This window comes from Callorhinus ursinus, unplaced genomic scaffold (genome assembly GCF_003265705.2).
Source record: "Callorhinus ursinus isolate GAN/ISIS: 27379988/994484 unplaced genomic scaffold, GSC_fseal_2.0 scaffold3, whole genome shotgun sequence".
In the NCBI taxonomy this organism is placed as follows: Eukaryota; Metazoa; Chordata; class Mammalia; order Carnivora; family Otariidae; genus Callorhinus; species Callorhinus ursinus.
The window spans coordinates 12,154,455-12,178,963 of NW_027397065.1; the positions used below are offsets into that span (position 1 = coordinate 12,154,455).

Here is a 24,509-nt window from a genome sequence, read left to right on the forward strand (position 1 = left end):
AAGTGTAGTCACCATCTGTCACCAAACAACATTATTACAATATTATCAACAAATTCCCTATGCTGTAGTTTTCATCTCCATGGCTTATTTATTTTACAACTGGAAGTTGATACTTCTTAATCTCCTTTATATATTCTCCCATTTTCCCACACACTTCCCTTCTGGGAACCACCAGTTTGTTCTCTGTATTTAAGCATCTGTTTGTTTCTTTGTTTCGTTTTTTAGATTCCACGTATAAATGAAATCACACAGTATTTGTTTTTCTCTGTCTGATTTAGCATAATATCCTCTCGGTCCATCCATGTTGTCACAAATGACAAGATCTCATTTTTTTATGGCTGAGTAGTATTTCATTATAGATGTATATCACATGTTTATTCATTTATTCATCTATTTACTCTCATATCTTAGCTATTGTAAATAATGCTGCAATAAACATATGGGTGCATATATCTTCTTGAATTAGTGTTTTTGTTTTCTTCAAGTAAATATCCAGTAGTGGAATTATTGCATCATATGGTAGTTCTATTTTTTCATTTTTGAGGAAACTTCATACTATTTTTCGCAGTGGCTGCACCAATTTACATTCCCACCAACTGTGTGCAAGTGTTCCTTTTTCTCTACATCCTTGCCAACATTTATTCCTTATCTTTTTTATTGCAGCCATTCTGACAGGTGTAAGGTGATATCTCATTGTGGTTTTGATTTGTATTTCCCTAATAATTAGTGATTCAAGTATAGTTGTTTTAAACTTCAGACAATGCTGCATGCTATTCCATTTGGATTCTTCCTTGAATAAAATTTTACAGTTCTGGTAAGTTTTTAGTATCAACCATAGTTGTATTATTTTATATACTTAAGCTAAATTAAAATGGAGACAGAGCAAAGATACTTTAACTCCACAAAGTAGTGTTGTTGTTTTTTTTAAATAGACTTTGATTTTTAGAGAAGTTTTAGTTTCATAGCCAAATTGACTGGCAAGTATAAAGAGTTCTTTATACTCTTTGCTCCCAACACATGCCTGGCATTCCTCACTATCAACATCCTCCACAACAGTGGTACATTCGTATCAGTGAATCTACACTGACACATCATTATCACTCAGAGTCCATAGTTTCCATCAGGGTCACTGAGTAGTTTTTATTTACATATTTTGTCAACATGTAAATATATTTGAAATGTAAATAGCCCTCAAATTATAAGGATAACATCAATGCAGTATAAACAATGTCTTATGCTTTACAAAATTATATTCAATCTCTAAAATGTATCACCTATCATTTCATATATATGCATGTATATTTAAGATACATACATATTGGGCGCCTGGGTGGCTCAGTTGGTTAAGCGACTGCCTTCGGCTCAGGTCATGATCCTGGAGTCCGGGGATCGAGTCCCACATCAGGCTCCCTGCTCAGCAGGGAGTCTGCTTCTCCCTCTGACCTTCTTCCCTCTCGTGCTCTCTATCTCTCATTCTCTCTCTCAAATAAATAAATAAAATCTTAAAAAAAAGAAATATGTAATCATTTAAAAAAAAAGATACATACATATTGAGGAAATTTAAAATTGTTTTTTACAGATACCAGATCAATTGTTGCCAGAAGTGTAAGGAGAAAATTAACCACAAAAGACCATAAAGGAACTTTCTGGGGTGATGGAAATGTTCTATGTTTTTGGTTTGGTGCTAGTTATGACTGTATTTTTCTGTCAAACTCATCAAACTGGAAGTTGTACTCTATGTAAATTATATCTCAATAAATGTAATTTGAAAAAAAAACTAAATACAATTATTTGTTAAAAAGCTTTGTGTAATAGAGGACTGGTAATTCAGAAAGAGAAATGGTCACTGAGTGTAAAGTCTGTTCTCAACACAAGGTAGTAAAACATGATTGACTTTCTGCATAGATGGAAGGTTTTGCTTCACCCAAACTGAACACATCTCTCAAAAAGGTCTACTTTTACTCTGCTTTTGAGTAGTTTATGACCATGGTCAGTTGTTTAAGAAAAAAATAAAAGGCAAACGGAAAGAATAGTAAGGGGTGGTCATGTCTAGACAACTTAAAACAGCTAAATGATTTGTTGTTCTACCTTTGTTGTTACGGTTGCTATAAAGTGCTGTTACTTTGGTTAATAACACAGGTGAGGCTGTAACTACTTCTCAACCTTTCTGAGTACTTGTGTGCCAGTGCAAAAATTCTTTTGATTTTGCTGTTCTCCAGGGTCAGGTCCTAAATTCAGACTAATAAAACTGACAATGCGTTTTTATACTGACTCTGGTGTTTCCTAAACAGCTCCTAGGTAGCTCCAAAGGCTTGGAATCACCTTGCCTTGAACCCCTTCCTGGGCGCTTACGAGCAAGGAGGGACTGTCTGGTACAATTAGGCACAACTGGAATACCCTGTACTTTCTTAATTTTCTCAATGTTTGCCCCCTCTTCTTGAGAATATGACTTTCGGCTACTCTATTTCTCTGCTAAACTGAATAGATAGTATGTCAACTATGTTGCTAGGCAGCAAACGGTAAAAATGATCTCCTAGTTGGCAAATTTCATCTGGCATGGGAGAAATAGAAACACGTGAACGAAGCTATATCTTTTGGCTTCCCTGAGTGTAACAATTCTTGTAACTGGGCATGTCCATAAAAAGCTACATCTACGGAGCACCTGGGTGGCTCAGTAGGTAAAGCATCTTGATGTATTGTGCCCATAGAGAGAAATATTCTCAGGAATTTAGTTATATACTCCCTGAAATTGGATCATATGAAATATACAAAATTACCCTTTCCACAAAATCTCAGGTAGAAGTTCATTTTCAGGGTTTAGTAACTGTATGGCCTTAGTTATATTAACATGTAGCAAGGGAATCTTTGTATGTCAATGAATGATGTTTTTTACACCTCTGAAAATAAGATAGGAAAAACAGAACATATGTATTCTTCAGAAGCTTATATAGTATAAAATATATGTATATATGTGCGTGTGTGTGTGTATGTATAGCTTTACTTCAGATCACAGACTACGTGAAATAGCTATTATTAAAACCCTGAGTCACTGTGATATTTTTTTTTAATTCCCCAATGGTAGGAAACTGGTGAAAGGAATGCCATTTCACAGGCATATATGTGATTGTGTCTGTATTGGGTAAAACAAGCTATACCTGATTCCACCTGTTGTAAGAAATGTAAAAAAACCAATTGACTAAAAACATATTCAATTCACCCTCTTAACCCAAAAAGGTAACATGACAGACCTTTTCTTGATCACAGTAGCTCATTAAAGCCTGTAAATCTGAAGAAGGAGCTGCCAAAAAAAGCATCTCAAACCTGCTCAGAGGGCACCGTCGTTAAGCGTCTGCCTTCAGCTCAGGTCATGATCCCAGGGTCCTGGGAACAAGCCCCGCTTCTCCCTCTCCCACTCCCCCTGCTTGTGTTCCTGTTCTTGCTATCTCTCTCTCTCTCAAATAAATAAATAAAATCTTAAAACAAACAAACAAACAAACAAACCTGCTCAGATAAACCTTCCTCTGATGATACAAATTGCATTCTCCTTCTGGGAAAAAAGGAATGTTTACAACACTTAATTTTCTGATCAACTTTAATGGGACTAGAATTTTTTCTAGGAAGCATCAGTATATATAGTATGTCTTTAGAATGGGGACCCTTTTGAGAGTGAAATGAACCACTATTAACAATTATGCCAACTAACAGTTAAAAAAAAACCTGCCCCTAGGCAAACCAGGATATATGGCCATTCTACCACAGAGGAAATTCCTAAGGGTCAAAACCAAAGACGATCCTAACACTGAAAGGTGAATGAATGTGTTGGGGTGGCACCTGCCCCTACAGCCAACCGTGTGAAGATTGGAGGAAATATACGTAAACACCAAATATCGTCCCTGAGGCATAATTCACACTCAGAGAATAACTCTCTTGAAAAGTTCTCATAAATTACATCTAATGACAAAATTGCTGGCAGGCCCTCCAACTTGAAAAGGGCTTATTTATACTTAGAATACAGAATATGTTTTATAAAATTGAATTTATTTTGGGAAAAAAAATGCTTTCCAATCATTTACTCAGATCTGGCTGTCTGTAACTGATATAAGGTCTTGGTTAGAGAGGTTTCATTAAACTGTGAGAAAAGTGAAGCTTGCAGGGGAAAACCGTCTAGATCCCTTCCCATCCCCAGGTTTCTATAATTCTTACTCCAGCTTGAAAACACTGTTCTCAGAGCATCTGGAAACTTTCTTTGGCGGTGACACATCAGACTCACAGAGTAGAGTGACTGGAGTTCTCTAACTCTACTCAGTGTAGGGACTTTTTTTTTTTTAATTTTTATTGTTGTGTTAATCACCATACATTACATCATTAGTGTTTTTTTAATTTTTTATTGTTATGTTAATCACCATATATTACATCATTAGTTTTTGATGTAGTGTTCCATGATTCATTGTTTGTTCATAACACCCAGTGCTCCATGCAGAATGTGCCCTCTTTAATACCCATCACCAGGCTAACCCATCCCCCCACCCCCCTCCCCTCTAGAACCCTCAGTTTGTTTTTCAGAGTCCATAGTCTCTCATGGTTCATCTCCCCCTCCGATTTCCCCCCTTCATTCTTCCCCTCCTGCTATCATCATCATCATCATCTTCTTCTTCTAACATATATTGTATTATTTGTTTCAGAGGTACAGATCTGTGATTCAACAGTCTTGCACAATTCTCAGCACTTCTAACATTGTTATAGATAGAGTCACAATAAACAAGTTCACATAGATCACTTTTTTTTCTGCAGATGATCTAATGCCTCATTCAAATGTTTTTGCCATAGTTTACTTTAGTTCTAAGACCTTCTTTAGATGACATAAAATATGGATCACTTTTCTGATTATTTAAATTTATTCCTAGTGTCTGAAGAGAATCAGTTGTCCTCTGTAGTGGAATGACTTGGGTTCTCCCAAAGATAGTCTAAGTCCTAACTCCATGCCTATGAATGTGACCTTATTTGGAAATAGGGTCTTTGTAGATGTACTTCAGGTATGAATCTGGAGATGAGATCATCCTGGATTTAGGGTGGGCCCTAAATCCAATGACTGTCCTTATGAAAGAAAGTGGGGAGAGACTGGAGACTTGGAGACACGGAGGCAAATGCCCTGTGAGGATGGAAGCAGAGGTCAGAGTGATGCTGCCACAAGCCAAGGAATGTCTGGAATCAACAGAAACTAGAAGAGGCAGGGAAGAACTCTTCCCAAGAGCCTTTGGAGGGAGTGTTCCCCTACCACACCCTTGACTGTTTGACTCCTGGACTCCAGAGCTGTGAGATAATAAATTTCTGTTGTTTTAAGCCACCAAATTTGCACTAAATTGTTAAAGCAGCCCTAGAAAATTAATACATCTTCCATGGTACAAATTACAAGAAATCAAATTGTAGGCAATTGCTATCACCAGATATAAGTACACAGATTGCTCTTACTTTTCTAACAATGCAAATAATCATGTCAAGACATTACATTCAAATGTGATAGATTATAATATGGTCCTGAAAAACCCAAGCCAACTAAAATATAAATGGCATTTTTCTAGTAATAACTAGACATGACGATTGTCACAGGGCTGCCAGATAAAATAAGGAACTCAGTTAAATTGAAATTTCAGATAAACGATACATAACATTTAAGTGAAGTATGTCTTAAATATTATATAAAATATATTTTTTTGACAAATTTTTATTATTTTTTTATTAAAGTTGACATGTAATATCGTGTAAGTTTGAGGAGTTCGGTGTGTTTAAATTTATAAATTGTCATATGTTGTCATTGTAGCAATACCATATTACATAGTTATAGTACAATATTATTATCTATATTCATTATACTGTGGATTAGATGAGATGTATTTATACTAAAAGTAATGTGTTGTTTATCTGAAATTCACATTTAATGAGGTATCTTGTATTTTTATTTGCTAACTCTGGAACCCTACGATGGCAGCAGAGAGATTGTACATATTACTCCAAATCACATAGCTAATAGAATGTGGAGTTTGGCTTTGAAATTATGTGCATCATACTCTTCAAGATCATGTGTTTCTAGTTCATAGACACAATAAAACTTAGCACAATGCAGAAGCATTGCAAGAAGTCATCTACTTGTTCTGTAAAAAGGGTTATAAAAATGGAAGAATGTATTATTTGTTTCGGAGGTACAGGTCTGTGATTCATCAGTCTTACACAATTCACAGCGCTCACCATAGCACATACCCTCCCCAATGTCCTTCACCCAAACACCCCATCCCTTCCACCCCCCACCACTCCAGCAACCCTCGGTTTGTTTCCTGAGATTAAGAATTCCTCATAGCAGTGAGGTCATATGATACATGTCTTTCTCTGGGGGGAAATCGGAGGGGGAGACGAACCATGAGAGACTGTGGACTCTGAGAAACAACCTGAGCGTTCTAGAGGGGAGAGGGGAGGGGGGATGGGTTAGCCCAGTGATGGGTATTAAAGAGGGCACATATTGAATGGAGCACTGGGTGTTATACGCAAACAATGAATCATGGAACACTGCATCAAAAACGAATGATTTTTCTCACTTTGAACTACCCATCCCCATTTAACTGTCCTGGATGTATATAAATTCACAAGTGTAAAGTCACCCAATACGACCTATCCAGTCACATGCTTAACACATCTGCCATTCAGTGGTGGGTCTAAGATAAATTTTAATCAATCTGATACTTAACTCAAGTTGTTTCCTTTTTTTTAAATATCTCCTCTCATATCTACTCAATAAAAAAGTCATAAATGTCAGGCCAAGTAAGTAAAACAGTGAAGCTGAATTGGAGTTCGCATTTTAAACACATGTAGATATTCTTCACTTTCACAAAATATTTTTTTTCCCATTTTTCTTAAAAATATGGCCCTCTTGCACGTATTGCATGGAGCACTGGGTGTTATATGCAAACAATGAATCATGGAACACTACATCAAAAACTAATGATGTAATTTATGGTGATTAACATAACATAAAAATTTTTAAAAATCTTAAAAAAAAAAAGAATATGGCCCTCTTGTTCTACTTCAAAAAATTCCTCTTTGTGGCAGAGACAACCACACAGAGAAATTTGCAGCTGTAGGAAAGACAGTGTGTGTGAACAGTGCCATCCAGACTGACAACTCTGGAGACATGGAACCATGGGACTAGATCATGCACCCCATGTCCACAGGACAGCTACTACTCAGGTCAGATAATTAGCATTGTATATTGTCAGAGTATGTCTGATATTTTCTCATGATCACATTGACTCTATGCATTTTTTGATGAGAATGTCAGAGAAATGATGTGCCTTTCTCAGTGCATCATATCAGGAGGTCCATGATATCTGTCTCTTATTACACTTGGGTAAGGTGGTATCTTCCAAGTCTCTCCATTGTAAAGTTACTATTTCCTCCTTTGTAATTCATATGTAAATTGTTAGGAAATACTTTTAAATGATGCAAATATCCCATTTCTCATCATAATTTTGCACATGTAATTTTAGCATCAATTGATGATTTTTGCCTGCAAAATGTTACTGTGTTGTTTGTTAAAAGGTGATTTTCTATTCTTATTTTCCCTTCTACATTTGTTCATTGGAATTCTACCATAAAGAAAAGCTGCACCTTCTCTCCCACTTATTTCTTTATTCAGTTATTTACTTACCAGCATGAACTCATATTATTCGATGGATTAGAATTCATTATTATCATCATTTATTTTGTTGCTGAAATTGTCCAAGTTTTGATTACTAGGAGCTCTTTTAAGTTGGCTTCTATGTTCTATGACATCATGCCATCAATTTTTTATTACTTCCTTACTTTCTGGGACTGCAAAATATTCCAGGCTCTTCTTGCACTTTCCCTGGCCCAGATCTGCAATCAACCACTTCTCCAGGAGCACTGCTTACTTTTCTTGGGAAAATTGTATTTAGAAACCAAAATCTGGGCTCAACCTGTGTCGATTGCTACTCTGTCATTACACATTTGCAATTGTTTCTAGGCCCTCTCAGCAGATAGATCTAGGAAACACACACACGCACATGCACACACACATACCTCTATGCATTATAATTTCGGTCTATCTGTATATGTATTAAAAACCATTAGTTCATACTGATGCCCCTCTAAAACCAGAAGGTTCTTTGCAGCTTTTCCTTGTTCTATTTTTGTAACTTCTTTCTCCAACAGTGGAAAAACTGGCTCTCATTACCTACAATATATTTACTTATTTGTTCAGTCCCAGTATACACATTAAGTAGTTTCAGAACTGGTAGTCATGCTCTAGAGTACATCAAGGATAGTGCTTTTTTTGTCTTGAGTTTTATGGTGTATAATCCAAATATTGTTTCATATGATCAGAGAAAAATCACTTCCTCCTCATCTTTTTTACCCCATTTCCATCTCTCATTCTTGACACCTGTTCTTACCTATATTATGTATGTTATTAATCTCATTAGTTTCTGGATTTTACTTCCAATATTTCTTTTTGAATAAATGAACAGATAATGCAGAATTTCTTATACTCCCCCTTTCTTACATTCCATATTGTCAATAATCTTTTGTACTTTGCCTTGTCAATAATATCCTGTAACTCTTATCTTTTTTCTTTTTAAAGATTTATTTATTTATTTGGGGGGGTGTTGCAGAAGGAGAAGGAGAGAGACAATCTCAAGCAGACTCCCTGCTGAGTGAGGAGCTTGATGAGGGGCTCAATCCCATGACCCTGAGATCATGACCTGAGCCGAAATAAAGAGTCAGATGCTTAAGTGACTGAGCTACCCAGGCACCCCCCCTGTAACTCTTTTCATATCAATTCCTAGAGATTTTCTTTATTCTTTATTTTATAGCTGCATAATATTTCATCTTGCGGATGTACCATATTTTGTTTAACCACCTCGCCTATGTATAGGCATTTTATAATTACAAACAATGTTGTATTAAATAATTATGGGCATATGTATTTAATATTGTTGGGAGGGCATATCTAGGACTAAAATTTTGATCTCCTGATGGCTGATTCAATTCTGTTTTAAATCAAATGATGCAACAGAATGTAATTAAGAGTACTCCTCAAACTAAAAAATGTAGTACACGTATATACAACCAAATAATATTGTATTAATAGCATTATTTTCTTTCTCTAATCTAATTGTAACTGATTTTGAGACAAGCAGTTCAGTTCAATAAAAATTTGTCCTCGACTACTTAGCCAGACGGTTAATTTTGAAAATTAAATGTGTTAAAATTCTACATTTCTAGTCACACCTTCATTCACTAGTTTTTACTAAAAAATTAAATCTATTAGTTGTACAGTTTCTAGTCTTTAAAAACCCACTATTATACTAAATTATTTTCTCCATTTTATTCTTGTAGAGACAAGAGATAGAATTATAAACTGTAGTCCCAATTTGGTTCCTTCCAAACCCTAAGTGTGGATGTCAAATAGGGTGAGAGCAGACAAATGAGACTGCATGATGTCAGGAGCACTTTTCAGGTTGTCTGACACCTGTTAGAGGCTTAGGGGCTCTCCCCACTTCCTTGTTGGAGGAGTTACACTCAAATTCAGCTTCCTATGGAATTGGAATTGTGGGTCTTCAGGCCCCTCAGGTCTCCACACTCTGAATAGCTAGTATTTTGAACTGTGAACAGGATGCTCCACAGTCTACCTAGCGTCCATCCGCAGGGCTGCCTCTCATGTGGGTTCAAGGAATCCCTAATGTAGCCCAGGCTAGTTCACCAGGAGACTGCCTTGAGATTTGGAAACCAGAAACTAGAGAGTGTTTTCCTTGTCTCTTCTTTCATCATTGACTACAAAGACCTACCATGAGACTACTGCCAGGTCCAACCAAGCCTCAGAAAAATCACTGGTGAGAATCTCCAAAGTTTTGGCGAAATGTCTGTCCTGGATTCTGCAATGTCAGCAGATTCAACTGTGCAAATCTATGCAGCAACAAGAATTTCAGGTCTGCCAAATGGTTACTTCTGATATGGCTCCAAATATGTGCTTCATCTACTAACCAATTATGTCACTGATAATACATAAGGCAGAGTCTAATATGTCAGCAGGTTAGTAGGGACCATACTGCTTGGGACAGGACCAGTTCAGATTTTTTGAATTTGCATCATAATCTCTTTCTCCGTGATCACAGGAGTAAATAGAGCTTCAAACCATATTGCTGAACCCAACCTTCCAAAAATTATAATACTAAAGGTGATTTTTTTTTTTTTTTTTTTTTTTTTTTTTACTGAAGCAACCGTAAGGAAAACAAAATTTGTCAAAAACACATAAAATAAGTTTCTAGGTGGTGGTGTTCTTATGTTCTTACCTCCTCGATCTCGGGCAGCTAAACTTTGACCCCTTCTTAACGTAATGTCCAATTGGTACATTCCGGGATCAGCCAAGGGGACATCTGCATTACTGGTTCCAGCAGTATTTATTTTCTGAAAAACAAGAAATATACAAAATATTAAATTTATTATCTCTTTCCTATTTTCTCTAGTAGGGGCCATATATAGCTTCACTCAAACTGGAAGAATTAGTTAATAAAATGAATCATCTTGTGCGTTCCCATGCCATAATCACCTAGTTCTCTGAAGGTTTTTAAATTCATGAAATTCTTTAGACTCAAAAAAAAAAAAAATGACACTTATAGGAATTCTTGTTTTAACTCAGATTCAAGATAACAAATATAAGATGAAAAACATTCCCCATGGGTAGCCCCAAATAATTCAACAAAGGAAGACTACATAGGAATAGTGTCTGAAGTAAAAATACAATCAGTGATGAATGGAGAATAAAGGTATGCAAGAACAGTTCATTTCCATACAAGTGAGCTGACAAAGTGATTTATTCAGGTAACTGTGTTGACTCATTTATCTATGCAAAAGGGTCATACTGATGGATTACACATTTCTATTTCAATCCCAGCATAAAATATGATGTAATTATACAGAAATAAATTTACCCAGTATTTTGACAGTATTTGCAAGAAATAAATACTCAGTGGGACTAAATTTCTAATGCTGCTTTCTGTAGAATAAAAGTGCACAAGCTATTTCTAGAACTAAACATTTTTGCAATCCTACCCCTATAGGATATCTTTAGTAACAATATACTATTAATTTACAGGCATTAAGTTAAATAAACACTTGCAAGGAGAATAGCTATATTAAAACAACACAAAAGAAACAATAAAAATTGTATAGGTCACATTTTATACTTTATGCCACTTTGAATACAATAGGAAAATTGACTTTTCTTTACATATTGAAATGATTTTAAATTCCTATATTTTTTTCTTCCAATTCAAAAAGAAATATTCTTTTGTTTTGGAATAATATGCATGGATAAGGTAAAAATTTAGATGCCGGTCTGACTCTTCTAATTCTACCGTTCATATGAAATACAATTATAAAGCAGCTTTTCCCCCCCTATGCTTCAAGACCAAGAAAGCAGCTTTCCTATAGGAGCAATTATCATTTAAAACAAGAAGCAGCACAACTTTGACAGATAACCCAAACTCCTCATCTCTCCTCTGGTAACAATAAGAAAGATTCCACTTCTTTTCATGGTACCCCTGTTCCTACATATGACACCATGGTTCCCACAGTGGCTCAGGCTAGAAATCAATGAGCTGTCCTTGACTTCCTCATTTCCCTCTCCACCACATGCACAAAGTTGCTAAATCCCATCCACTCCGTTTCCACCACCATTCCATCTCCCAGTTGTCTTTATTTTTAATTATTTATTGTTATGTTAATCACCATACATTACCTCATTTGTTTTTGATGTAGTGTTCCATGATTCATTGTTTGCGTATAACACCCAGTGCTCCATGCAGAACGTGCCCTCTTTAATACCCATCACCAGGCTAACCCATCCCCCCACCCCCTCCCCTCTAGAACCCTCAGTTTGTTTTTCAGAGTCCATCGTTTCTCATGGTTCATCTCCCCCTCCGACTCCCCCCCCTTCATTCTTCCACTCCTGCTATCTTCTTCTTTTTCTTTTAATTCCTATTACCCCTAATTTGGATCCAGCCTTCGACAAGAGAGCAACAAAGGTGAGATGATTGTCTTGCTCTTCTCTCAAACATTGGCTTTTCCCACCTCCTTGGCGTTACCAGTTCTAACGATTTAGGGTATATCCTTCCACATTTTGAAGGGCTTGTACAAACACAGATACATATAGGTTTATTTTTCTTTTGTTGAGTCTTCAGTTTTTGTCTTTTAAAAAGATAGTACTATATTTTGCCTATTATTTCACAATTTATTTAACTTAATGTCACGGGCACTTTGCTAATCAATACATATGGATCTATCTATTTTTTTTCAAGGTACATCATTTTCCACAGTGTGGGGTACCGTAATCATAATTTCTTCAATTATTTCTCTATTGATGAACACATGAGCTGATTTCGGTACTTGCCACTATGAGGACTTGCACTTTTATTTCACTGATAGGATGAATTTTTCCAAAAAAGTTTATATAGTTCACATTACTATTGGAAGTATACAAGACACGTATTTCCCATATCCTAGCTAACATCGGATGTTACTAATTTTCAAGTTTGGAGGGCAAAAAATGTTCTCTCCCTTAAATATACATTTCCAGAACTATGGTAGGGTGTCTTGTAACTAATGTAAATGACAAGAGTGATAGCTGTTCACTACACCACACAGGAGATGCCAACTTGGAAAGACAGGAAGCCAATCAAGGCCTTCTAAACAACTTTTTGTAGAACAGTTTGTATGTGGGTCTAAAATAAGCAAAATTTAAATTCAAATCCAGAAAGCATTTGTTAAAGCTCCAAGTATGTTCCAAGCCTTTTGTTAGGTTCTTGTATATACATTATTTCAAAATAAACAAGCCCATTAATAAATACTTGCTATAGATAGATTTACCACTTTCTAAGAAATGTAATAAAATCTATAGGGAAGGAGACATATTCCACCCACTCTGCATCCTCTCTAGTATTTTGATAGGTATTTTAAAGGCAGAAAAGTCTGAATGTTCAGATGGCTGCATATTTTGTAGTTTTCATTGTTCTATGCAGTTCCTCTTGAAGTTTAGAGTTAATAATTTATAGGATAGCTGGTATAATATTTTAAAATGTATATTATACTATATGGGCAAGGAAGGAATTTTCAAAGATAATTTTAACTGTATTAGGTTTTTCACTTTTGTTGTTTTAGAATTTAATACTTGGTTAAGAGAGAACTTCACTGGACTTATATTTACTGGCTTTTTAAAGCCTGAATAATATTCTGTGTGTGTGTGTGTGTGTGTGTGTGTGTGTGTGTGTCACATTTTCTTTATCCATTCATCCAATGATAAGCATTTAGGTTGTTTTTATCTTGGCTATTGTGAACAATGCTATAATGAACTTGGGAATGTAGACCTCTTTCCAAGATACTGATTTCCTTTCCTTTGAATAAATACCTGCCTTCCTCCTCTTGTTCTCTGTGTCTTCCTTCCCAGTCTTCAAGGGTCATTTCATTAGCACTTATATCTTTCTTGTCCATTATCACATTCTATCTCAAATGCCATATTTGCCATTTTAGATTGTAAACTTTTAAAATCAGGGAATAGGGTGTTAAAGAACAAATTGTGACAGAGGCAATGAAAATAGAAAGATGTCTTTTTTTTTTTGATGTCTTTAAGGACACATGATCTGGCTGAACAGACACAGACATGGGGATGAATGACAAAGTTGGGTTTCATATGTGGTTTGTTTCCTCTCTTTTTCTGTTTTGGCACCTTCTGTCATGAGGAACCTAAGTATTCCCTTAGAATCTTTTTCTAATATATAGTGCTATAGGCTGCCATTACCAATTAGTCAAAATCGGCACTTATAATGAAACCCTGTCCCCTCAAGAGCTGTAATTAAAGACAGACTGCCGTAGTGGAGTTATTAAGCCACTGAGAGAACAGGAAAGAAAGACCAATTATAATGTGAGAAGAATCTGAGGCGACCTCAGAGAGAGGTCAATGGATCAGCGTGTGAAAATATGGGTGGGACGTTGACAAATGAAGATTTGGAAGAAGGGAGGATGGACCAGAGGGGGCATCACTGGATAGTGTGAGAAATGAGGTAGAAAGGAAGACTCGTGTACTATGACACCAGGCTGAGGAGAGTTTCAATCCATGGGCAACATGAAACCATCTTTTGAAGAAAGAAGCAGTAATAACCAGGCCTTGTTTAACAAACACTTATTGCCTATCTGCTCTGGCCTAAGTGCTTAGATTTCAGAAATAATCAAAACCAGGCCTTTTCTTTCCACAGGATAGAAGACAGAAGAGAAATCCTGTGGATACAGAAGTTTTTTAAAGGTTTTATAACAGTCAAGTTTAAGTCACAAGGGTCTGATCTGGTCAGTGGTAATGAAAATAAAAAGTGAATTTGAGAGATACTGAGGAGATTCAATCAACTAAATTTGTCAACTGACAAGATGTGGGAGATAGGGCAATGGATGGATGAGTCACACAGAAGTCTGAGCTGAGCCCCTGGGAGAATGATGGTGCCAACAGTGTGAGAGGAGAAGGAAGCTCCAAGCCACCACAGTGAAAACTCCCAAGGATCCCTCCAACTCTCTAAAAGAAGGATGTCAAGAACGTAAGATCTAGAGAGTCATCTCTCCTCAGGCTCACTGAAGCGGTTCCCAGAAGAAAACTGGTAGGCTAATTATAGGGAGATACTAGAAATATATTTTTTATAGTATCTTTCTAAAAATGTTTATTAAGTCCCCAAATGTTAACATGTATTAGGAAAGAGATATTTGAAGTGCTAGGTACATATACAGCTCTAAAACAAGCTTTGTCATTTTAAACATATTTTTTTCAAATTTAACACTTATTTAGTGACTATTATGGGAACTTCAAATAGATCCTTCTTCTCCCCAAACTGTCATGCTCCACACTCAGTTGCTCTGTTTAAACTACTGTGTTGAGGTATGATTGATGTGTAAAAAGCCATACATACATAATATATAATTTGATGAGTTTGGGGATAAGATACATCTGTGTAACCATCAAGGCTGCCAGCACGTCCAGCACCTCCCAAAGTTTCCTCCCACCTCATTTTTATTATCATTTTCTTGTTTGTGGTCAGAATACTTAATAAGAGATCTACCCTCTTAGAGAATTTTTAAATATATGATACAATATTGTTAGCTAAAGGCATGGTGCTATACAGCAGATCTCCAGGATGTGTTCATCCTGCGTAAGTGAAACTTTGTACCCTTTGACCATTACCTCCTCATTTTCCCCTCTCCCTCGCCCCGGGCAATCACCATTCTCTGCTTCTATAAGTTTTACTATTTTAGATTCTACATGTAAATGAGATCATACAGTATTTGTCTTTCTATGTTTGGTTTATTTCACTTAGCATAATGTTCTCCAGGTCTATTCATGTTGTCACAAATGGAAGACTTTCCTTTTTTTTTTTAAAAGATGGAATGTTATCCTATTGTATACATACAATAAATTTCCTTTATCCATTCATCCATCAATGGGCATTTAGGTCATTTCCATATCTTGGCTATTATGAATACTACAATAAACATGGGAATGCAGGTTATCTCTTCGCAATCTTGACTTAAATTCCTTTGCACAAATCTCCAGAAGTGCTATTGCTGGGTCACGTGGAAACACAAAAGACCCCAAATAACCAACACAATCTTGAGAAAGAACAAATCTGGAGGCATGACACTTTCTGACTTCAAACTATACTACAAAGCTACAGTGATCAAAATAGTATAGTACTGGCAAAAAAACATCTGTATAAACCAATGGAACAAAATAAAAGGCCCAGAAAGAAACCCATACATCAGAGAAGAAACCCAAGGTCAACTAATCTTCTGTAAAGGCACCAAGAACAGAAAGTGGGGAAAGGACAACCACTTTAGTACATGGTGTTGTTAAAACTAGATATCCACATGCAAAAGAATGAAATTAACGCTTATCTTACACCATATGTGAAAATCAGCTCAAAATGGATTAAAGACTTAATTACAAGATCTGAAGTTGTAAAACTCCCAGAAAAAAACATGGAAAAAACTCCTCAGTATTGGTCTTGGCAATGAATTTTTGGATATGACACCAAGAGCACAGGCAACAAAAGCAGAAATAGACCAGTGGGACTACATCACATTAAAAAGCTTCTGCGGAGCAAAAGAAGCAATCAGCAAAATGAAGATAACCTATGGAATGGGAAAATATTTATAAACCATATGCCCAATAAGGGATTAATATCCAGAGTACATGAGGAACTCATACAACTCGAGAGCAAAAAACCACACAAACTAGTTTGATTAAAAATTGGGCAAAGACCTGAATAGACGTTTCTCCAAAGAAGACATACAAATGGCCAACAAATATATGAAATGGCGCTCAACATCACTATCAGGAAAAGCTAATCAAAACCACAATGAGATTTCACATCATGCCTTTTAGGATGGTTATTATTAAAAAAAATAAAATATAACAAATGCTGGTGAGAATATGGAGAAGAGGGAATCCTTGTACACCTTTGGTGGGAATGTAAAATAAATGCCTAGCTCAAAGTCTGAAATTCAGGGTTCCAGCCACAGGTAGAGGATTAGGGAGGTTTCTGTGACAACAGTCAAAGTTTTGGGACTCATAAGGCCAAAAAGTAGATGCAATATTTGAAGTTGTACATTTTGAGTAAAAGTCAGAACTTCATCAGGTCACTTATGGGAAAGGCAGAAAAAGAATGTGGAAGGGAGGGTCTCTGAGAATTTGAAAGGAAGCATTTGGAAGGATTCTGTCCAGAGCACCCACGTCTTCTACTCCACCCAGCCACTATTTTTGCAGAAGCCCTTCCTCCATGTTCCTGGCTCGCTTGAAGCTGGGCAGTTACCATCAATGATAATGTCAAATTTCCCAACCCTTCTTTGCCTCATTTAAACAGATTAGTGGTTCTCAACCTTGAAGGCTTTGGCTGGGCACCTGGAAACTCTGTGGGCGGGACCCAGGCAGCAATATTTTCTCTTACAGCTCCCAGATGATTTTAATATGCAGCCTAGCCTGGGCCCATTGTGCTAATTATAAAAGCAAGTCTTTGAGAAGGCTTCTCTACAAAGAATTTCCAGACTTTTAAAATGTATATCATGAAACACTTGCAAAATACATGGGGGAATCAATCTGAGGGTCTCTCTTACTTGGAGCTCTGCTGCTTAGGAGGCCTTTTTACGCAGGTAAGAAAGCTTCCACCAGAAGATATAATAGTGCTGATGGATTGAAACTTGAGAGTGCCACCTTGGTTTTTTGAGATTTTCATTATAGGTGAAAAAAAATGGGGTTACTCTGTTAGCTGGGGTGGTTGATCATTATCATCAATAGGAAGTGGAGTTATTGTAGCAGTGTACAAGGAGGGAGAAGAATGTCTGCATTCTAGGAGATTTTCTTGAATGCTCCTAGAACTGCCATGCACAGTGGATTGCAGATTGGCTTGGTTTTTCAGCATGTGTTTTATACACTCAGGCCATGCTCAGTGCAGCTCTAACTTTGTCTCTCAACAAAATCCACTTGAAGTTAGAACTTCATGAAAGCTTTTACATTTTCAACTTTGCAAATTTAACAACCTTGTCAAGGATATCAAGAAGCATCATTGAGGATTTCTACTTAGTCATTACCATTTTCTACTTAGTCATCTCTTCTAGTTTCTATGACATTGAAGATATTTGCACAGTGGAAATCTCCATCATATGGAAATCAAAAATTTTAAAAACTGAATTCTCAAAAACAGAACTCAAAAGCTCCTAAGGTATTCTCAGTTCAGTGAAGCTCCCTGATTCACTTACCATGGCAACATTATGATTAGTTGGAGATCAATGGACTAAATGACTTTATAAGTTGAAACCACACAATGGGGAAATCCATGGCAACCAATGGGCATGCCCTACCAGGTATGTCAGTCACAGTGTCTGACTAATCCACAGCCCACCTTGAAAGAGCAGCTTATGCTTGATGTGAACTTAACTTCCTTGCCTCTTGTTCCTAGCCGATTAGACCTGTAGCTGGTTCTCTGAGCTAAGGGCAGACAATGCCAGGCTAGTCAATGATAGGTTGTAACACAGGAGTTATTAGGCAAAGGTTGTTTGTATCAAGTTCGAAGAGAAGAGAGAGTTAAAAGTGGCTGCTAAAACCCAAGGGTCATGACAGAGTGACTGGAGAGGCCATGATAACCCATGTATAATTCCACACCAAGAAGGTGGTGCTATAACTAAGCACAGAAGTACAGGGTGGAAAAAGTACATACAGTAGAAAGTAGAATGCCACCTTGTAGCAGGACATATAAACAGACCAACTAACCAAAGTCAAGTATAACAATAGCTGGGCAAGAGAGTGAATATCACATGATGTGATGAGCACTGGGGGTTATAAGCAACTGAAAAATTACTGAACACTACACCTGAAACTAACAATGTTTCTATGTTGGCTAATTGAATTTAAATTAAAAAAAAATTTTTTTTTAAAAGGAGAGTATCTACGAGTTACTACTGTTGAAGTCCTGGAGTGGCTCTGGGACTTAAGGGCCAGCTGCTCTGAGCTCTGTGCTCTTGTATGGCTATGGTCTCCTTGGCTTTGTACGAGAAAGGTGAAAGAAGCCCTTGGCTCTTACAACACAATAGATCAAGAAAAAAGAGCAACAAGAATGAGCACAGAAATAAGAAAGCAGTCAGGTAGCATGGGAAATCCATGAACACTCAGAATGCAGTCATACAGGAGAAAGTGAGCTGCACAGAGAGGCTGCAGATAGACAGAAATCGCCCCATGCCTCAATTTCTTCCTTCCCCGTACTGTGCAGTGTTCACCGATTTGAACTGATGCTCCCGAGATGCTAGCTCTCCACCCACGGGTCAAATAAGGTCAATGCTCTGCAATTACAAAGTGAGGATAACGTCATGTTTTTATTAATATTTGCAGCAAGAACTGGGGAAAAAGTCTTACGGTTAAGGTAATCATATAATTTATCATTCAAACCGAGAGTCAAAGGGAGTGCTTTTAATAATTATAGGCAAAACCATGCATTAAGAAAACTGTCTCAGAGAAAGAAGGATGCATGTTATAGTACTTAACAAGTTAGCCATGGGTTAACTAGAAAGATACACTAAGCTTCTTTCTGCTGATCCCCTGGTCACATCAAAGCTTTACGACAGTTCGTTTTAGAACTGAACTACAACCTGGGTTGAATTCTGGGATTTTGATTTTGCAATAGTCCAAGTCAAACGAAATGGGCCTATAAATACTCAGGCCCACAAAATGGCAATATTTAACCACTACTGAAAACAATACAAAATTCAGTACTCCCAGAACGTCTTTTGTGGGACTCCCACAACACTGATTACTCACCCTTGACTTGTCTGCTAAACTGACTTCTGTGGAGCATCACTTCATTATTGCCGATAACTTTTTCCACCCACACATACAGCATATAAAGTAACTTAAGCCAAAGGAAAGCAAATAAAATCCTCTTTTCTCAATCTTTATATACATGGACCACTCCTTTTTGGAATCAGATCCGTAACCAGCCTTTCTGTTAACCAGATGCAGACTTTGATGATGGGGGCGGGTGTGAGGTCTACTATTTAACTTGAGCCCCAGATACTTATCCCCTCTGCACCTTGGTTTTCTCTTTAATATGGAGCAATATATACCTTACAAAGGACTGTTTCGATGATGGGATAAAATATGTAAAAGTGCTTTGTTAAGTGTAAGAAATTATTTAACTATAAGTAGTTATTTGGGGGCAGGAGGTGAGGAGAACTATTATAAAACAGAGGGAAGATTACAGGAGTCAAAACACAAAGACGTGTACACAGGCCTAATTATACTATTAACTCTGCTCTGAGGCAGAGGAAAAGTTTTTGGACCTCTAGGGGCCTCCTTTTCTTCTTAAAAAAAAAGAATCTTGTGAAAATGAAAGGAAATAACGTAATTTACAGTGTTTGTCAAGAATCAAGCAATTTACAAAAGCAAAGTAGGGTTCTTCCTGGTTTTTAAAAATTATAATATATACTGTGTATATACTACTGCTAGTGTTAACTGATGGCTAATCAGCGATTACAAAGTATGTCATGCTTAAGGGCGCCTGGGTGGCTCAGTTGGTTAAGCGTCTGCCTTCAGCTCAGGTCATGATCCCAGGGTCCTGGGATGGAGCCCCACATTGGGCTCCCTGCTCAGCAGGGAGTCTGCTTCTCCCTCTGCCCCTCCGCCACTCATGTTTTTTTTTTTTTTCTCTCTCTCTCAAATAAATAAAATCTTTAAAAAAAAAGAACATCAGGCTTAGGGTGACTCTTCTGCTTTCAGTGCTATTACTGGATGACCATTATCTTTATTATTTCATCAAAATATTTGTCAAACCTGAGAGCATGGTAGATTTTACTTGTGTTAACTCTTCTGAAATTTCATCTTTTGCTGAGTTCCCAAGCATACTCTTTCCTCCCCAAAGAAAATCAAGCTGCATTAAAGTGTGGAGCTATCAGCAAAAAAACCAGCTCCGAGAAGAAAAGATTTGTCACAAAAAGGTATCATGGGATGCCTGGGTGGCTCAGTCCGGTTAAGTGTCTGCCTTCAGCTCAGGTCATGATCCCAGGGTCCTGGATTCATGGCCCACATCAGGCTCCTTGCTCAGTCTGATCATCTCCTTCTCTCTCTCTCTCTCTCTCTCTCTCTGTCTGACAAATAAATAAAATTTAAAAATCCTTAAAAAAAAAAGAAAAAGGCATCATGTGCAATAAACAACTTGTTTATTGATTTTATCTTCCTTGCCATGAATACTTTTGCCAATAAATGTTTTAATAAATTAGACCAGTTCTACGATTTCCAAAATTTGAGCAATATGCACAGGAAAACATTTTGTTTCAGAGGACTTGAATTTCTGAGATTCCAGCAAACTGAGAGACAGCAGCTTGTGTAACAGATGTTATGCTTGATGCTAAACATTTGAGAAAATACTTGCAGTGTTTCTATCTGTTCATATCTATAAAACTGGAAGTGCAGGGAACCATTGCCTCATAGCTTTTATGATAAATAAAACTTCCTATAGACTTAAAAGCATATCTCTACTTCTTTTGGGACACTCCTACAGTTTTTACTTTTGTTCCTGTGGCTCACAAGCATTTTTTATTTGGGGTTCTTTTTGAGTTATATATATTATATATATTATATTATTTCTCTCGAAGTTAACTCCAGAAAACAACAAAAAGCCAGAGTAATATTTTAGTATTTCTATCAGGTATCAATTTTGTGGGAATAGCCTATCAATCCTTATAGTAAAATTATACAGGAGTCTTTCCAAAGAATAATAAAAAGCTCTAGGCAACATAAACTCTACTTTCTTTATTTCAACATTTAGTTTTCCTGGGAGAAAAGCATGGAGATGGTACTTTTTCTGAATGGGAAATTAACACATTTTGGTAATTAATCTTCAACCACACACTCCCCCAAACGCCCAGAGTTGGTCTCATCCTCATTCAGCATTTCCCTCCCTCACTCACCCCCCCCCTCCCCGCGCCTCCTCCCTCACCTACTATTTTTTTAATCCCCTACCGGAGGCCCAGAGCAGAATTAATGTTATGGAGAACACAGATGTTTGATGATAGTCTTTGCTCTCAAAGACTACCATCGAAACAGTTTTGCATGTGAAGTTTAAATGCCACCGTGGAGCAACAAGACAAGGTGTTTCACGGCAATACATGAGAAGTCCTCTCCTCCTCCAATCTACTTCTTTTCCTTGGGTTTGAGGCATCATTATGGAATGCCTAGCCACCTAAGCTAGAAAACCTGCCCTTATTACCCCTGGACCCACAGGGGGCAACCATGAAATCCTATCACCTCTTAAAAATGTTTCTTTGGTCAACCTTTTCCACCACTCCAGTCTATGTTTTATCTATTGCACAGGCCAACCTCCATAACTTCCCTTCTGCTCCCAGACTCTAGTTTCTTCTGTTCATGGAGTCATTTAAAATGATTCTTATGGAACATTTTTAAGTATATGGGCAAAAGCTTAGGAAAAAGCAGTGAGGAGGAAAGTATGACAAAAAACCTGCATACAGAATGATATTAATTAGGTTAAATATACCTATGCATTGAGAAAGATCCAGGAAGGAAATAGGACATGTTAATTGGGGTTATTCCTGTGGAAAACGAGATGAAAGGCAATTTTACTTTCTTCCTGCTTTTCAAAAGTTTTCAAATTTTCCTACAAATGTATAGTATTATTGATCTAATAATTCAAAGACTTAAAAATAATACTGATTTCTGCTCTTTCTACCCTTTGATAACAGTATTAAGGATACTACAGAATGGAGTTCTATAAACTTGCTTTGATTTAATAAATGCCTTCACATGAGGTAAAGCACATCTATGTGCCACTCCCATTTACATTTAAGATGAAACTAATGTATATTTTATCACTTTTAAACAATCTCATGGCTGCAGGTGCCCCAGTGTGGTTGAAGCAGGATCTCCTACGCTCAGCTGTGCAAATCGCAAGGCATTCCTCACAGGTAAGACCAAAGCACAAACATGGAACTTCAGTGGAGTCTGGCACAAAGGGGCCCTTGGTGATTACTGTGATTTTATTTCATTATTTTCCCTCTTTGCAAACCCTGGCAGAAGAAGTTATTAGGAGTTTTCAAGCAACAAAATAAATAACGCAGTACTGGATTATAACGCAAAGTTTAAAATAAATATCCACGATTCCATACTGATATAAACAAATGATTTGAATAAATAATTGAATAAATAAATAAATGGGGAGGGGCACCTGGGTGGCTCAGTGGATTAAGCATCTGACTTTGGCTCAGGTCATGATCCCTGGGTCCTGGGATCAACTCCTGCATCCAGCTCCCTGCTCAGCAGGGAGTCTGCTTCCCCCCTCCCTCTGCCCCTCCCCCAACTTGTGTGCTCTCTCTCTCTCTCTCTCTTAAATAAACAAAATCTTTAAAAAAAGACAGAAAGAAATGGGGAGAATAGACAAATCTGTGGTGCAAAAGAATTCAAAATAATTTACGTAGATACTGCTCCTCAAGGAGTTTGAGCTTAACACCCCAGCTCTTAAATGTGGGCTGCATAGAGCGGCTTCCAAAGAGGAGAGGAAGGAGATACCTGATGAACACTACCTCAGCCAGGGGATCAAGGTTAAAATTAATGCGGAGAAGTCATGCTGATAGCATGTTCCCTTGTAGTCTGTGATGAGAATGGCACTTTACCTTTGTGGTCTTCCCAAAACACACAACCTCTGCCTAACCATGAGGAAGACACCAGACAAACCCAAACTGAAGGATATTCTATAAAATATCTGACCAGTACGACTCAAAACTATCAAGGTCATCAAAAACAGGGAAAGTCTGAAAAATGGTCACAGCCATGAGGAGCCTAAGGAGACATGAAAATATTATAAATGAAATGTGGTATCCTGGATGAGACCCTGGAACAGGAAATGGACCCCCAGTGAAAACTAAGGGTCTGAATAAAGTTTAGACTTTAGTTAATATTAATGTATCAAAACCGGTTCATCTGCTGGGACAAATGTACCATAGTAATTAATGTAATATGTAAGCATCAGGGGAAATCAGGGGTGAGATATATGGGAATCATCTTCATAACTTTTCTGTACATCTAAAAATACTCATCTAAAAATACTCTACAGTGAAAAGTTTTAAAAAGTTTTTATACAGCTAATTCTTTTGTGTAAATAACCTAGTCCTTGGTAGGGGGCAACTACTCTAATTTGGTTTTTGCTTCGTAAGTATAATGATATACTTCCCAGAAGGCATGTTAGTGATAAATTAATCTAACCTGCCTCACCATCCCTTTTCCTTCCCACATTTCACAGAGGAGAAAACAGAATGATGGTGTAAAGGATACAGTTACATATTAATTATGTTTAATCAAAGTAATTTTGTAGTATGACTGTTACTTCCAAATTTCCTGCTCACTTTCAAAGGGAAAGAGAGCAGATTCTAGTCAGATTGTTTTTTCCTTTTAACTTCCATCATCCAATAGCTTAGGTTCTTACCTTACAAAATTAGGATAAAAATAGCACCTACCTGATAGAGTTGGTGTGAAAATTAAATAAAATAATATGTGTGAAACAGTATCTTGTGCTAAAAATGTAATATTTAGACCCTACCTTTTAACTGTTAAGAAAACAGTCTGATCACAGATCAGAACATAAACTAAATGGTATGAAAGATAGATTGTATCTAGTTGAGACTAAGACACATTCACACAGGAAGCGAAGTCTGAGCAGTTGCAGGAAATCATTTGTCAGGGATAAATATGGACATTTCTCAATTTTCACAGATTTTCAGAATCCTTCATCCATGAATAGAAATGCTCTCATCTGAGCACGATTTTGTGATGACAGTGTATTTGCAATTATTCTTACAGTGGGTGAGAAGGCTGTGAGCAGAGGTATGAATAATAAGAAAGACAAGAAATCAAAAAT

At 37.0% G+C, this 24,509-nt stretch overlaps 1 protein-coding gene across 20 annotated transcripts in view; it reads right to left on the reverse strand.

Moving 5' to 3' along the window:
- MCTP1 (multiple C2 and transmembrane domain containing 1) overlaps positions 1–24,509 on the reverse strand; it is a 504,318-nt gene that overhangs the window by 268,805 nt on the left and 211,004 nt on the right. For all 20 annotated transcript variants that reach the window (XM_073888246.1, XM_073888239.1, XM_073888215.1 and 17 more), the window contains exon 2: positions 10,359–10,473. In XM_073888246.1, the coding sequence (XP_073744347.1) occupies positions 10,359–10,473 (115 nt within the window). The remainder of the gene's footprint in view (positions 1–10,358; positions 10,474–24,509) is intronic.